The sequence below is a fragment of the Sinocyclocheilus rhinocerous genome, unplaced genomic scaffold (assembly GCF_001515625.1).
Source record: "Sinocyclocheilus rhinocerous isolate Xijiao unplaced genomic scaffold, SAMN03320098_v1.1 scaffold570, whole genome shotgun sequence".
Classification (NCBI taxonomy): Eukaryota; Metazoa; Chordata; class Actinopteri; order Cypriniformes; family Cyprinidae; genus Sinocyclocheilus; species Sinocyclocheilus rhinocerous.
In genome coordinates, this window is record NW_015654050.1 from 277,369 (window position 1) to 289,901 (window position 12,533).

Consider the following 12,533-nt stretch of genomic DNA (forward strand, 5'->3'; position numbering starts at 1 on the left):
ATACAGTGTCTTTTTCTCACCCAGACAAATAGGCTGCATTTACACCAGAGTATGTGAGTGGAGTGGCGTGATTTTTGACTGGAGCGAGGAGTGGATTTTTTGAAAGTCGGAGCATCGTGGTTTTCACTCGCACTGAGAGCGCTGCACTACCCCTCCATCACAAGAACAATTAATGCCAACAGATCATAATATAACTGCATTTTATCAAGAATTCACACTTTAAACATCATTAGCTAGCTTGACAGATACGTGGATCACTCAAATCAGAAAGAAGGTGAAGGTTGATAGCGATGGACGAGTGCGGGAGGTTATATCTCAAGCATGTTTGTTTGTAGCATGTGGATACTCAATATTGATTGGGTGAATTGACGTTTTAAACCGTTTATTGTACAGGTAGTTAATCTCCGCTCTACACTAATGTGCACAACACACAAGCTTGCACATAGAAACATTCAGGAGTGCAGAGAATTTTTGTCAATGTTGTCCTGTGATTTATCAGCTTAAAATTATATGAAATTATATGAATATGAAATATGAAATATGAAATGATTTGAATATGAAATATGAAATGATATGATATGATATGAATATGAAATATGAAATGATATGAATATGAAATGAAATGAAATGAAATGATATGAATATGAAATATGAAATATGAAATGATATGAATATGAAATATGAAATGATATGATATGATATGAATATGAAATGCTTGGAGTGCGGAGGAGAAACTGTTGCTGCTCCACTCCGCTTACATACTCTGATTTACACACTGTCAAACAATTCAGTTTTTTTCCTCTGATATATTGTATAATTTATATATAATATAATATATAATAATATATATAAATATAATTTTATTATGTTCATTATGGAGGTGTATTAGGTGAGGAGGGGATATGGAGACACCTACAGGCAACTACTGATGTAAAATGAGTGAAGTCGGCCATTTTTTCTTCAGTTTCATCCAAACTGTCGAGATGAATGGTGGTTTTGTGACTGGATGAACAGCATTTTGTATGTTTGGTGTTTTCTCATGTATTCTCAGTAAACACACTGCTCAGTCTATCATCTGCATGTGGTCCTTTGGGGAAGAGTCGTTTCAAAGAATCAAGGGAGTTCCACATATATTTTTGGGTGGGGATGGTTTGATATGTCTACTTTTGAATGACCGTCGGTAGAGTGAGATCAGCAGAATGGTGTAATTACAGCTTGTACCTGTATAGTGTCAGTTGTCCCTAGTTACTCCAAACCAGCACATATCAGAACCTCCGAAATCGTTGAAAACAGAGAGAAAATGAATCAATTTCTTTACATAACAGCTAGGCTAATTCTCCCTAAGGATAGCTGCAAGTAGCAAAAGCTGCCGTTCCGTTCTGCTCTGTTTCTGTTTTATCTTCATTTCTTTTTTTCTCATGTTTCTGTTTTCATCTTCTTGTCTGCAGGGAATCGCAGCCTCTGCGCGGTCTAAAGGAGAACACAAACAGAAAGTTTTTCTCACTGTGTCCTTTGGAGGGATCAAGATCTTCGATGAGAAGTCAGGGGTGAGTCGGGGCAGTGCCTGAGAGTCGGGGGTGGGCGAATGGGGGAATTGTGTCTTGTCACTACCCATGATCCTTTGAAGCAAGTGTCTGAGCCACAAATACAAATCCTCAGATGCCTAACCTGGTTTCTGTTTGTTTTATCTACGAAAAGGACATTTTGTGTTTTTCATTGCTTTGGAGATATGTTGTAGCTAATGTCTAGTTGACATTTTTTACTTTTCCTTTCATCAATGTATTGATGAACGGCACGTGCAATAAAGCAGTCGGCATTAGTGAAAACCTCAATGGGAGAGCTAATTGTAACAACAAACACATGGTTAGCTGAGATGTCCAATTCAAAGATGATTCTTACGAAATTGTTATTTTTAATGAGTCCATAAAAAGGATTCATTATACAGGACAGTTTCAAATTAGCTTGTGAGTTAGCGATTTGAATCAGACTAAAGGCCCTTTCACACTAAGAACGATAACTATGAGATATAAACTATAATGATAACTATGTTAGCATTCATACCAATGTTCTGTTTATTATGAACACATGTTGACGTTATGTCGTACTGCTGCTTTAAATGCTCAAGCTCATTAAAAGCAGGTGGATTCGGATTGGATGTCAATGTTTTTATTGTTTATAAGATGTAAAAATTGTTTTGAAAGTGATTCCAACAATATTGTTCGTCTGTGTCGTTATTGTGGTATGGACTTTCCCAATTGTCATATTAGAATGATTATTAAATAGTACTTTTACTATTTAGTTAGATACTTTATAGTTATCGCTATAAGTCAGTGAATTGAAATTAAAGTTCACAGCTAACTTCCTTGCTAAACTGTGGGTCAGTTGTTGGTTACGTTTGAACCAAACCTCTCAGTGAAATACTTTAATTTATGAAACTTTTATTAGTCTGTTTACTGACTGATTGTTCATATCACAATGTGTAATTAAAAATACATATTCACAATAATAAATGGTATACTCAAATGTATTACAAAAATATTATTGGTAGGTTATTGTTTAGTGTAAGAGGTACAATTTTAAGGTTGAATCAGTTTTAAGGGAAGGTTTGTTTGGGAGTAAACTGGGAGTAATGCTGAAATATATTTTTGTAAATATTTATATGGCAAAAATACATGTAGGATTAGAGTGACAGAATCAGTCTGAAATATAGTAATTTATGCTGCAATAAACCAGTGTTGAAAAATGTCTTTCATAATTGCACCACAGCATCTGTGTGTGAGCAGATGAAATGTGTACAGGCCTTAACATTTCTGTTTTCACAAAAATAAGTACCAATTATTTCACAGACATAACTCAGAAATCAAAGTGGAATTTACAATTCTGCTTGTGGACAGTTAGTTTATAGGCTAGGGCTGATGGCTGTTCAAGAGGCCCTCATCTTCTAGGCCTCAAAAGTTTGGGTCGATGGCAAAAGATGGTTTCTGTGTGTTAGTGTGCGGTTGCTGTAAGCAGGCTCGAGTCTGCTCTGTGTTAGGCGGGGGTGAGGCCATCCTTTGGGAGAGGTAAGCCTGTGTTAATGATGCGTTTTAAAGAGAGGAGCACTCTCCGGGGAAATCAGAGAAGCCAAATTGAACAGACTTCTTAGAATAGAATGGCCGTAGCTTTACAAGACCCATCTGCAGGGCTTTACGCCATCTTGATGGAGAGTAAATGGCAATAACAGCTAGTGAATCACACCTGAGCTAGTTATAAACGGAGAAAATAATGCTTATTTATGAAGTATCAGACCGGATCACGTACACCAAAGTGCTGTTCCACAGAAGGAGAGTTTGAAAGAGGAATTCACTTTGTAACAGTTATTGATTTGCCTCCCTCTTTCTTGTTGTGATGTGCCACTGAGCAATTTTGGTTTGAAACCAGTTTGGACATAATTTTTTTTTTTTTAAAGATGAAGCACATCCCACAGAGTGTTTTTGTCAGTGGCATCATTAGTTCCAGACTGATTTACAGTGTTTTTATTTATAGCAATTCACAGAGGTGTGAATAGCATAATTTATCATTTTAATTCAGCTTTAATTATTTGTAATTAATGATGTTGTCATGTTACATTTGCTTAAAGGTGCTGTATGTAGGATTTACACCGAGTGGTTGAACTAGATATTGCAGTCCAAATTCAAAATATTGGAGAGGGTTTTTTTCACCCGGTCCCTCCTCCTCAGATATGACGCACACGCAGGTTGCCAGATTGACGACACCAACAGGAACGAGCGCACATGACGATGAATGAAATTAAATATGTAGGGTTTTTCAACTCAAAAAGGGAAATATTTATGACGAATTATAACTGGTTATGATTCATAATAAATATTTAGATTAGATCTTTGAATTAACTGTAGCAGAATCAATATTACCATTACTTGATCTGTCCGTCCACCGAGCAGACAAAATAATCATTTATCAATTCAAAGAAAGATTATTTTCCTGGCCAAGGAAGAATAATCTGTCCTTCTTTGTGCAGTGCTAGCAGTAATTTAGCAAAATGTAGCAAGGGTTCACACATTCATTGACTTCGAATTGTGAGCAGCAAACAGAGACAATCAGTTGTGAATATAAGGGATTTAATAAATGAAACTATATCTAACATATAACCGACATTCTGGCCCGGAATGCGCATATTCAAAGGAGAATAACTGACTGTAGCATTGTTTTTCAGATAAACAAGTATGTTAACTTAGCATGTTTCTTAAATATCTGCAAACATATTATGGTATTTTTATGCTTTAGTAGAGTCAAAAACTTACATACAGCACCTTTAACATTCTTATTAGGTGCACTCATCTATATTTTCCACAAAAAATTGTTTTATACTTCAACATTTGTCATTTCAGTTGTTATAAACTGATATGTTGTTTTATTCTACATAAGACATTTGGCACTTCAAGGAAACGTTTTGATGCATGCTGCATCCACACCAATAGGTGTCAGTATGAAGTTCAATATCACTGTTGTACCAGTTAGTGAAAGAGACAAAAAGGAGCACTTTCCATTTTCTTTACATCTAAGGAAATTAGAAGTGCATTTAACAAATATGTTTAACAAGGTCTAGAGTCATATGAGAATTCAGCTTAGAAAAAGCTATTTGAGGGTGCTTTCACACCTGGCACGTTTCCCCACTTAGCTCGGTTCGTTTGGGCATATGTGAACACGGCAATCGCGCCCCGATCCGCGCCAAAACAATCGGTCCATGATCGCCTGAACGAGGTGGTCTCGGCTCGATTGAAAACGAACTCTGGAGCGGTTCGGTTGTAGTGAGAAAGCAATCCGATCTATCGGACCAACGAACCAGGCTATATCACAATTTATGATGGGTATGATAAATTAATATAAGGACAGCTAAAAAAAAAAACTAAAAAAACAACAATAAGTCCGCGAAGCTCTTGTCGTTCCATCCTGACGGATGACAGCCGTGACAGCTAAGTGGAATCCCAGAAAATAAACCGTGGAACTTTGACCAATGAGAGAACAGTTTACTCGCGCGTGACTTGTATTAACAAATTTGGTCCGTTTAGAAACTTTACCGTTTGAAAGCGAACCGCACCAAGAATAAAAAGCAACATTGTAATCATTTTAATCCCTGTTTCGGAACAAAGCAATCGATCTACAGGTGTGAAAGCACCCTTATTCTACATAAGGTGGGTTGCTCCTTCATTGTGGACGCCATATACAGTGTTGAGATCACATGACCAGCTGTGGCTTTGGAATTCTAACAAGATAGTACACAAACAGATCAACTTACTTCAAACTCTTGAGTTTACATTGTTGCACACTGGTCAACTGCAGTAACATTGTATGAACTGTTGGGGCCAACAGAGCGGTCCAGTGTTGTCATACTGTTTGTTTAAGAAGACAAATAAGAGGCTGCAAAAGACAACGGATCTAAATAAACATAAGAGCTAAAAATAAGATTTGGTTTTAAGATCTATATCCACTTTTTCATCTGAATATATAGAATTAAATACGCATTGATGGTGAACAGCCAATGTGGCTGATGAATCTGTGTTCAGGGTTCAGTGTTGTACCGATGAGTGCCGGTGATAAATGAGAGGTTACTATGTGAGCACAGTGTGCTCTGTTGTCATGGCGCCAGGAGGTGACCTACATGACAAGGTGTTAATCTGTCATTGATGTGCTGATCTATTAGCACCATGACCTTTTGCTCTCTTTTGTCAGTGTGTATCTGTCTGTGTGTATATGTGCACTACACTATCACTACAATATTTATCAAGTTATGCTGCTGTTGTTTAGCTCTGAAACTAGTGCAGCAATGTGTATCAGATGTCAATTGTGAAACTTTACATCTATACTGTATATCTGTTACCAGCCATTAAACTGAATTTCATTTTGGAAGCTTAAATGTGCTCTTAGATAGTTAAGTAATTTTGCAGATTTTCAGCATTTTACTAATGGGGTTGAACAACTTTAACCCGCAATCTAAAAAACACTTGACTTAATGGAATAGTTCAGTAAAGTATAAATAAATAAATTGTCATCATTTACTCATCCTCTTGTTGTTCCAAACCCGTATGCATTTCATTTTTCTGCAGAACAAAAAGGATAATTAATAATAATAATAATAAAGCGTCACTTGCCCACCGCACACCACCATAGTTTTAATTTTTTATAGTAATAAAAAATTATTTCATTTAGTTAAAGAACAGACACTACAATTAAAAACTGATCGCCGCTTCTCAATGCAGCATGCCGAATGACAGTTGCATCACAGATCAGCAGCAGGAGTCAGATTTCATTTGTCACGTCAGGAGAGTGAGTCGAGCTGACTGACAACGATGGCGAAGATTTAGTTTCGAAACGAAATGCAAAAGTGCCTGTTTGGCAATATTTTGGATTTTGAAAAGCCTGTTGACGTTTGTCATTTATCTAAGGTGATTTTGGAAGTTTTATTTTTAATATCAGTTTCTTATTTATTTGGTTCCACAGTGTTTACTGATTTTTACTTTATTTAAACTTTGTGTAATTTATTTTATTTTATTTTACATCAAGCTGTACCGTCTGGAGTCATACCATTTTGGAATGACATATGGGTGAGTAAATGATGACAGCATTTAAATTTTTGAGTGAACTGTCCCTTTAAATCTGTGAGGGTCACACTATCATTCTTACTTCTTACTCTGTGTTTAATTTGGACCCTGAGTCTGAGCCAATGCAATGAGCCGGATTGATGCTCTGTCCTCTCTATTACTGAGTCCTATAGTGTTTGCAGTGGTTCTCGCAGGGTTTAGATATGTTATAGAGTAATAGAGGGTGGTGTGTGTGTGTGTGTGTGTGAGAGAGAGAGAGAGAGAGAGAGTACTGCACTCTGGGTTGTTGATCACGTTGATGGTTTATAAGGTAAGATGACTAGACCATGTCACAGTGGCTGTGCTGGAAGTCATTAGACTTTAGATGTGCTGTCTACTGCTTCAGACAAAGCTATACTTCATATCCTTACCTCTTTCTTTTTCCCTCTTTCTTTCTTTAGCTCGTTTCATTCCACTTGCAGAGAACATAAGTTACCTTTCATGTCTTCTTTTTTTTCCTGGCACAGCTGAATTTTCAGCATTGTGCAAATAAAAGTTTGGATGCCATCAGAGCAATTTAGCAAGTCAACTAACCTCCAAATAAAACAACAACAACAAAATCATGGATCAATGCAGTGCGATGGGGTGTGAAGGACTTCAAAAAAATGTATCTTATTTAAAGAAGGCATATAATGGGGTACAAACGTCTGAGACCACCAGTGGATATGCATCTGTTTTGCATTTTTATAAAATCTTTTTTATTACAAGTTTTCATTCACATATCAATGGAGCACCACAGCATGCATGCAGGGGAAAAATTATGTTGTACTGCATAGCTTTACTTTAAAGACAAAGGATGAGCAAACAAGAGAAACAAAAATGGAGATGGTAGAAGAAAGTGAGATGGAAAGCACTGGACAGCCTCTTTAGGATTCAGCAGCTTTCCTCACTGTCCTCTTTGTGTGGTTGTTCCAGCTTCATCTGCCTGTCCTCCACTCCCTCCTTCACTCTTTTCCTCCTTGGCATTGGCTCTCCCCTCCAGGCCCTCGTCTGATGAAGAGGAGCTGCTTCCTGATTTCTTTATGGTGACTCAGTGGACGGCCATGTGCGGTACTGTGACTCGGCTAATCGTATTGTTGTCCTGCTGTCTGAAGGCCTGCCAAGACCAGCCACTCATATTATTAACTCTCCCACAAAGAGGGAGGCCAGAGCGGAAACAGAAAACAGGGAGGCCTCCAGCCCACTGCCACCTCCAAACTACTCCTTAGTTAGGACTGCAGGCCTGTTTACACCAGGAAAGCATAATACCTAAAGAAAGCTATTCGTTAGCATTCCCATTCATCTCAGTGACAGTTGCTCGACTCAGTTTTAAAACCAAGTGAGCCATATTGCTAGCTTTTACCTACATGAGCAGCCACCTTCAGAGGAAGTGTCCTGGCTGAAATGGAAATTCATAAGTGAATGATTTGGTATGCTCTACTTAGCACACAACTCCATACATTTGATTTGATTGGCTACATTCTAGGCATACTTCCTTACTACATAGTAGGTGAAAATCAGCTGAAAAGAGTTGTATGTTGGAATACACAGTATTCATAAAACAGTAAGCAAAACAAAACTGAATGATTTAATACTTCCGACAAGATTCTAAAGTGTGGACTCTTTACTACCCCATGAGGCCACGGGAGAGAATTTGTGAATGGCAGTAAAGCAACAAAACTGATGCTGATAGGTCACGTGACAAAAACATGATGAATGTAGAATGTCCGAATTACATTCATATTATATTGAACATACTTTTTTTAATGGTCACAAAGTAATAACTAATTCAAAAGCCTACTCAGAGAGTATGCTATTTTGGGTGCAGTCATTTAGTTTGCTGTTAACATGTTGCTTAGCTAATCATGTGATGTTAAAAAATGCATAGCACACACAAATATTAGGCAGTATAGTCCATTTTATTTAAATTATTAACTATTGTTAACTATTTTAGCCATTTAGCATTTTCCAATATTAAATTAATTGTAAGTAGGCTATATTTTTAACGTCTTACTAGCTTCATCTGCCATTTTGGATAGATTTTTGTTTTTCTGTGGATTCTCCCCAGTGAGCAAGTCGTAATGCTTTATGATATTGTTAAACATGTAATGCTGACTAAGACTGAAGTAAGTAAGTATATTCTAGAAATCACATACCTGCTGTATGTTCTCTCTCCCCCACAAAACATATTTTGCGAATATACTGTATGGTTTGTGAATCCACAGAAAAGTGATTTTCCAAAATGACTCCAGCCTCTCGTATCTAATGTGCCTAAGATGTCCAATTTGGTTTCCAGATTCAGTCTTCATATATAGATTCATAAGTCACAAATAGTATGCAGGGAGAGTCATCTTTGATTCTGTGCCACTGATTTGCATGGAAATGAGATCTGACCTATCCAATAGAGTGGTCTAATGCATGCAAAAAGCAGCTGTTGATGTAAATGACTATATCTGTTCCTCTTACTCAAATGTCATTAGACGGAATGAGTGAACTTGTGTGTGTGTGGTATAAAGGAGAAAGCACATGGAGTGAGGGCTAATAAAAGGAGAAAATAAAATAAAATAAAAGAAAATAAAATAAAAAATGTTAAGACTTCTTATTCTGTAATTTATTAGTATATCTCAGCAATGTTGATATAAGTAGTTAATTTGATTAGTTAATTGACCCTTACAAAGACCCGCCCCCCTTAGTTACTGTTGCTATGTCCGACAAGCCACGGTGCTCTCACGCCACACATCATGTTCTCACACAGTGAAAAATACATCTTGGAGCAAAGAGGAAACTGCCAACGCACCGACAGACAAGACAGAGCAGCTTTCAGCTTTCAAATGTAGTACTTTTTTTTTTAAATTCAAACAATAAATACAATTTTGTGGCTCTTTAATGTGTCGTGCAAGATCACCGTAGCGCCTCAGTTCAAGCGGCACGTGAACCGATGATCTCTTCCTCTTTACTAGTTAGAGCACGAAATAAACAGGAATGAACATCAGAAGATATATTTCACTAAGAGGAGTCCCAGATCTCCTGCTGGTACAGTACAGTAAGTTGGCACTAATAGCATGAGATAAAATTATTCATTCGCATGGCATTTCAAGTCCGTTTTGCGCTGTCAAGAGTTATTAGTCTCTGCACCCAGTGTCTCTCTCTCCCTTTTTCCTGTTTCCATATGCTATGTTTTCCCAGTGGCATCTATGGGCAGCTCATTTCTGAAGTTCCTTTCCAATCCTGCTCTCAGAGGAGTCATTTTGGCTGCCCACCCGCTAGCTTGTCCACCCTTGATCGAGTGTGTGTGGGTGTATTTGTGTGTGTGTGTGTGTGTGTGTGTTGTCACCGGTGGCATTTTTGATTAAACTCAGTTCTCTCCTTACTAATTACCCCTCTCTCAGGCCCAGTTGCTATATAGTTGTGTAGTTTCTCTCGTTCTTTCTCTCTAATCAAAGACCTGGAACACTCATCATTGCTATGGCAGCTGCTAATTAGTGGATACCTGGCGCCGTGGCAACAGCAGGTTGGGGGGTGGTGGGGAGGGCGAGTCAGGGCTGGTTGATGGGAATAATGACACCGTGTCTCCTTGTCTAGCTCCCACACTGAGATGATTAAATACGGACACACACTCCACCGCCAAGTGTGTGTTTTAATATAATGATCGGACTCCTACACGGTGATATGGAACATGTAGGATATCTTTAATCACGCCATTTCATGTTGTGCTTGAGGCAGCTGCATTTATCTGTGATAGGGAGGTCGAAAAGTACCGGTACTTTTGGAACGAGTCAATACTAAAATAAGAGCAATATAATTTTATCTATAGTTCTAGTATAAAGTACAAACTCAATTGGTACCCACCTGTTGTGCCTTGTACTTGTGCCTTGTAGTGTTTTCAGTGGTACTATTATCGAGTACTGAATTCTTTGTATCTTGACAACTCTAGTCTGCAGTTATGTGTGAGTATATAGCTGCATGGAGTGTGGAACTACCTGAAGGTTTTTAGGCATGCTGTGACTAGAAAGTCCCACAGCACTGTTTGTCTGGCACATTAGCACTGCAAATAACCCAAACCGAGTTTGCCTAGATGAAAATCAAGCAATACATACTTGATGGTGGATTGTTATATATAATCGCTTGTTACAGTATATAGGTTATACAGGTGCATCTCAATAAATTAGAATGTCGTGGAAAAGTTCATTTATTTCAGTAATTCAACTCAAATTGTGAAACTCGTGTATTAAATAAATTCAATGCACACAGACTAAAGTAGTTTAAGTCTTTGGTTCTTTTAATTGTGATGATTTTGGCTCACATTTAACAAAAACCCACCAACTCACTATCTCAACGCTTTCCTAATCAAGTCCAATCAGTATAATCAAACACAGCTGGACTCAAATGAAGGTGTAGAACCATCTCAAGGATGATCAGAAGAAATGGACAGCACCTGAGTTAAATATATGAGTGTCACAGCAAAGGGTCTGAATACTTAGGACCATGTGATATTTCCGTACCCACTGTATATACACACACACACACAGTATAAATGTTTTTTTTCAACCTTGGTGAGCATTTGAGTCTTCTTTCTAAAATATTAAATAACAATTTAAAAAATAATATTGAAAGAGCACGGAACAAATACACACACATATAAAATATATTAATACATAAATGTATATCTATAAAATATATTTTTATTTGAATAGGTTTTATTTTAGGAGCTGTTATTTATTTATTTATGTTTTTGGCCATTGTGTCACGAATCTCCCTGTTTTTTAGCATGTATGTTATATTTTTAAGACAGCCTGTTAATTTGACTGATCATTTGGTCATTTAGACAACCCACCGAGTATTTTATTTCAAAATGTATCTCTACTTCCTCAAATCTATAGAGTGCCTCTATAGAGTGCTCTATGTGAGTCTGAAGAAGTAAACGAACTAGGAATCACAAAGATCAAATGAGAGATTATGTCACGTTTTGGACGTTTTGTTAATCAGAATTGACGAGATTAATGCAGGATCAGTTCAGTCTGCATTTATGATTTACTCTGTGTGTGTCTGATGTTGAGGTCGGCTGGTCCTCTGCTCTTTAGACATCAATCCACCTCGCGGTGACGCACCACAAATGGAGCTCTCTGTGATTTACAACAAAGCACACATACACATTAACTTACAAATTCATCGGTCACACTCTCTCACGGTTCAGGCTCATATGGTCGAGTATTGACTTTAGACACTGTAAAGGATGTGCTCGTGGCTGGTTTGACAGCACAGATCTGTAGACTTCAAAAGCGGTGGGGCTTTTTTTCTGCAGCAAAGCTCTAAGCTGGTCTCTGTTGAGCTGACAGCTTTGAATTTACACTCAATTCAGCTTCCATTCAGTGACGGTGTTGGTTGGGCAGTTTTTGTCCTTGTTCTCCAGCATCCTTTACTGTTTTGTGCTCTGCTGAGCTTTCATCTGTCTGGATTTCTCACATTTAGCTTGTTTAAGGGTGTTTCTTCAATTACAGAAAATTTGGCCATGTTGACTGTAAACTTAAAACACACTTTTTAAACTCATTAGTATTTTTATTTATATATATATATATATATATATATATATACCATTGATTTAAAAATACAGTAAAAACAGTCATATTGTGAAATATTATTACAGATTAAAACAATATTTGAATATATATTAAAATGTAATTTATTCCTGTGATGGCAAAGCTGAATTTTCAGTTTACTCCAGTCTTAGTGTCACATGATCCTTCAGAAATCATTCTAATATTCTGATTTGTTTCTCAAGAAATATATATTTTTTGTCATTATTTCTAATGGTGAAAAGGTTGTGCTGCTTAATTTGTTTTTTTGTTTTTTTGTTTTTGGATGATTGTGTGGATGTTTTTTTTTTTTTTTTTTTTGGGTGATACATTTTTTTGAATA

The 12,533-nt window shown here is 37.2% G+C and overlaps 1 protein-coding gene across 4 annotated transcripts in view; it reads left to right on the plus strand.

Annotated features, from left to right (window-relative positions):
- LOC107716552 (disabled homolog 1-like) overlaps positions 1-12,533 on the plus strand; it is a 176,802-nt gene that overhangs the window by 126,404 nt on the left and 37,865 nt on the right. For all 4 annotated transcript variants that reach the window (XM_016523028.1, XM_016523030.1, XM_016523031.1 and 1 more), the window contains exon 4: positions 1,449-1,547. In XM_016523028.1, the coding sequence (XP_016378514.1) occupies positions 1,449-1,547 (99 nt within the window). The remainder of the gene's footprint in view (positions 1-1,448; positions 1,548-12,533) is intronic.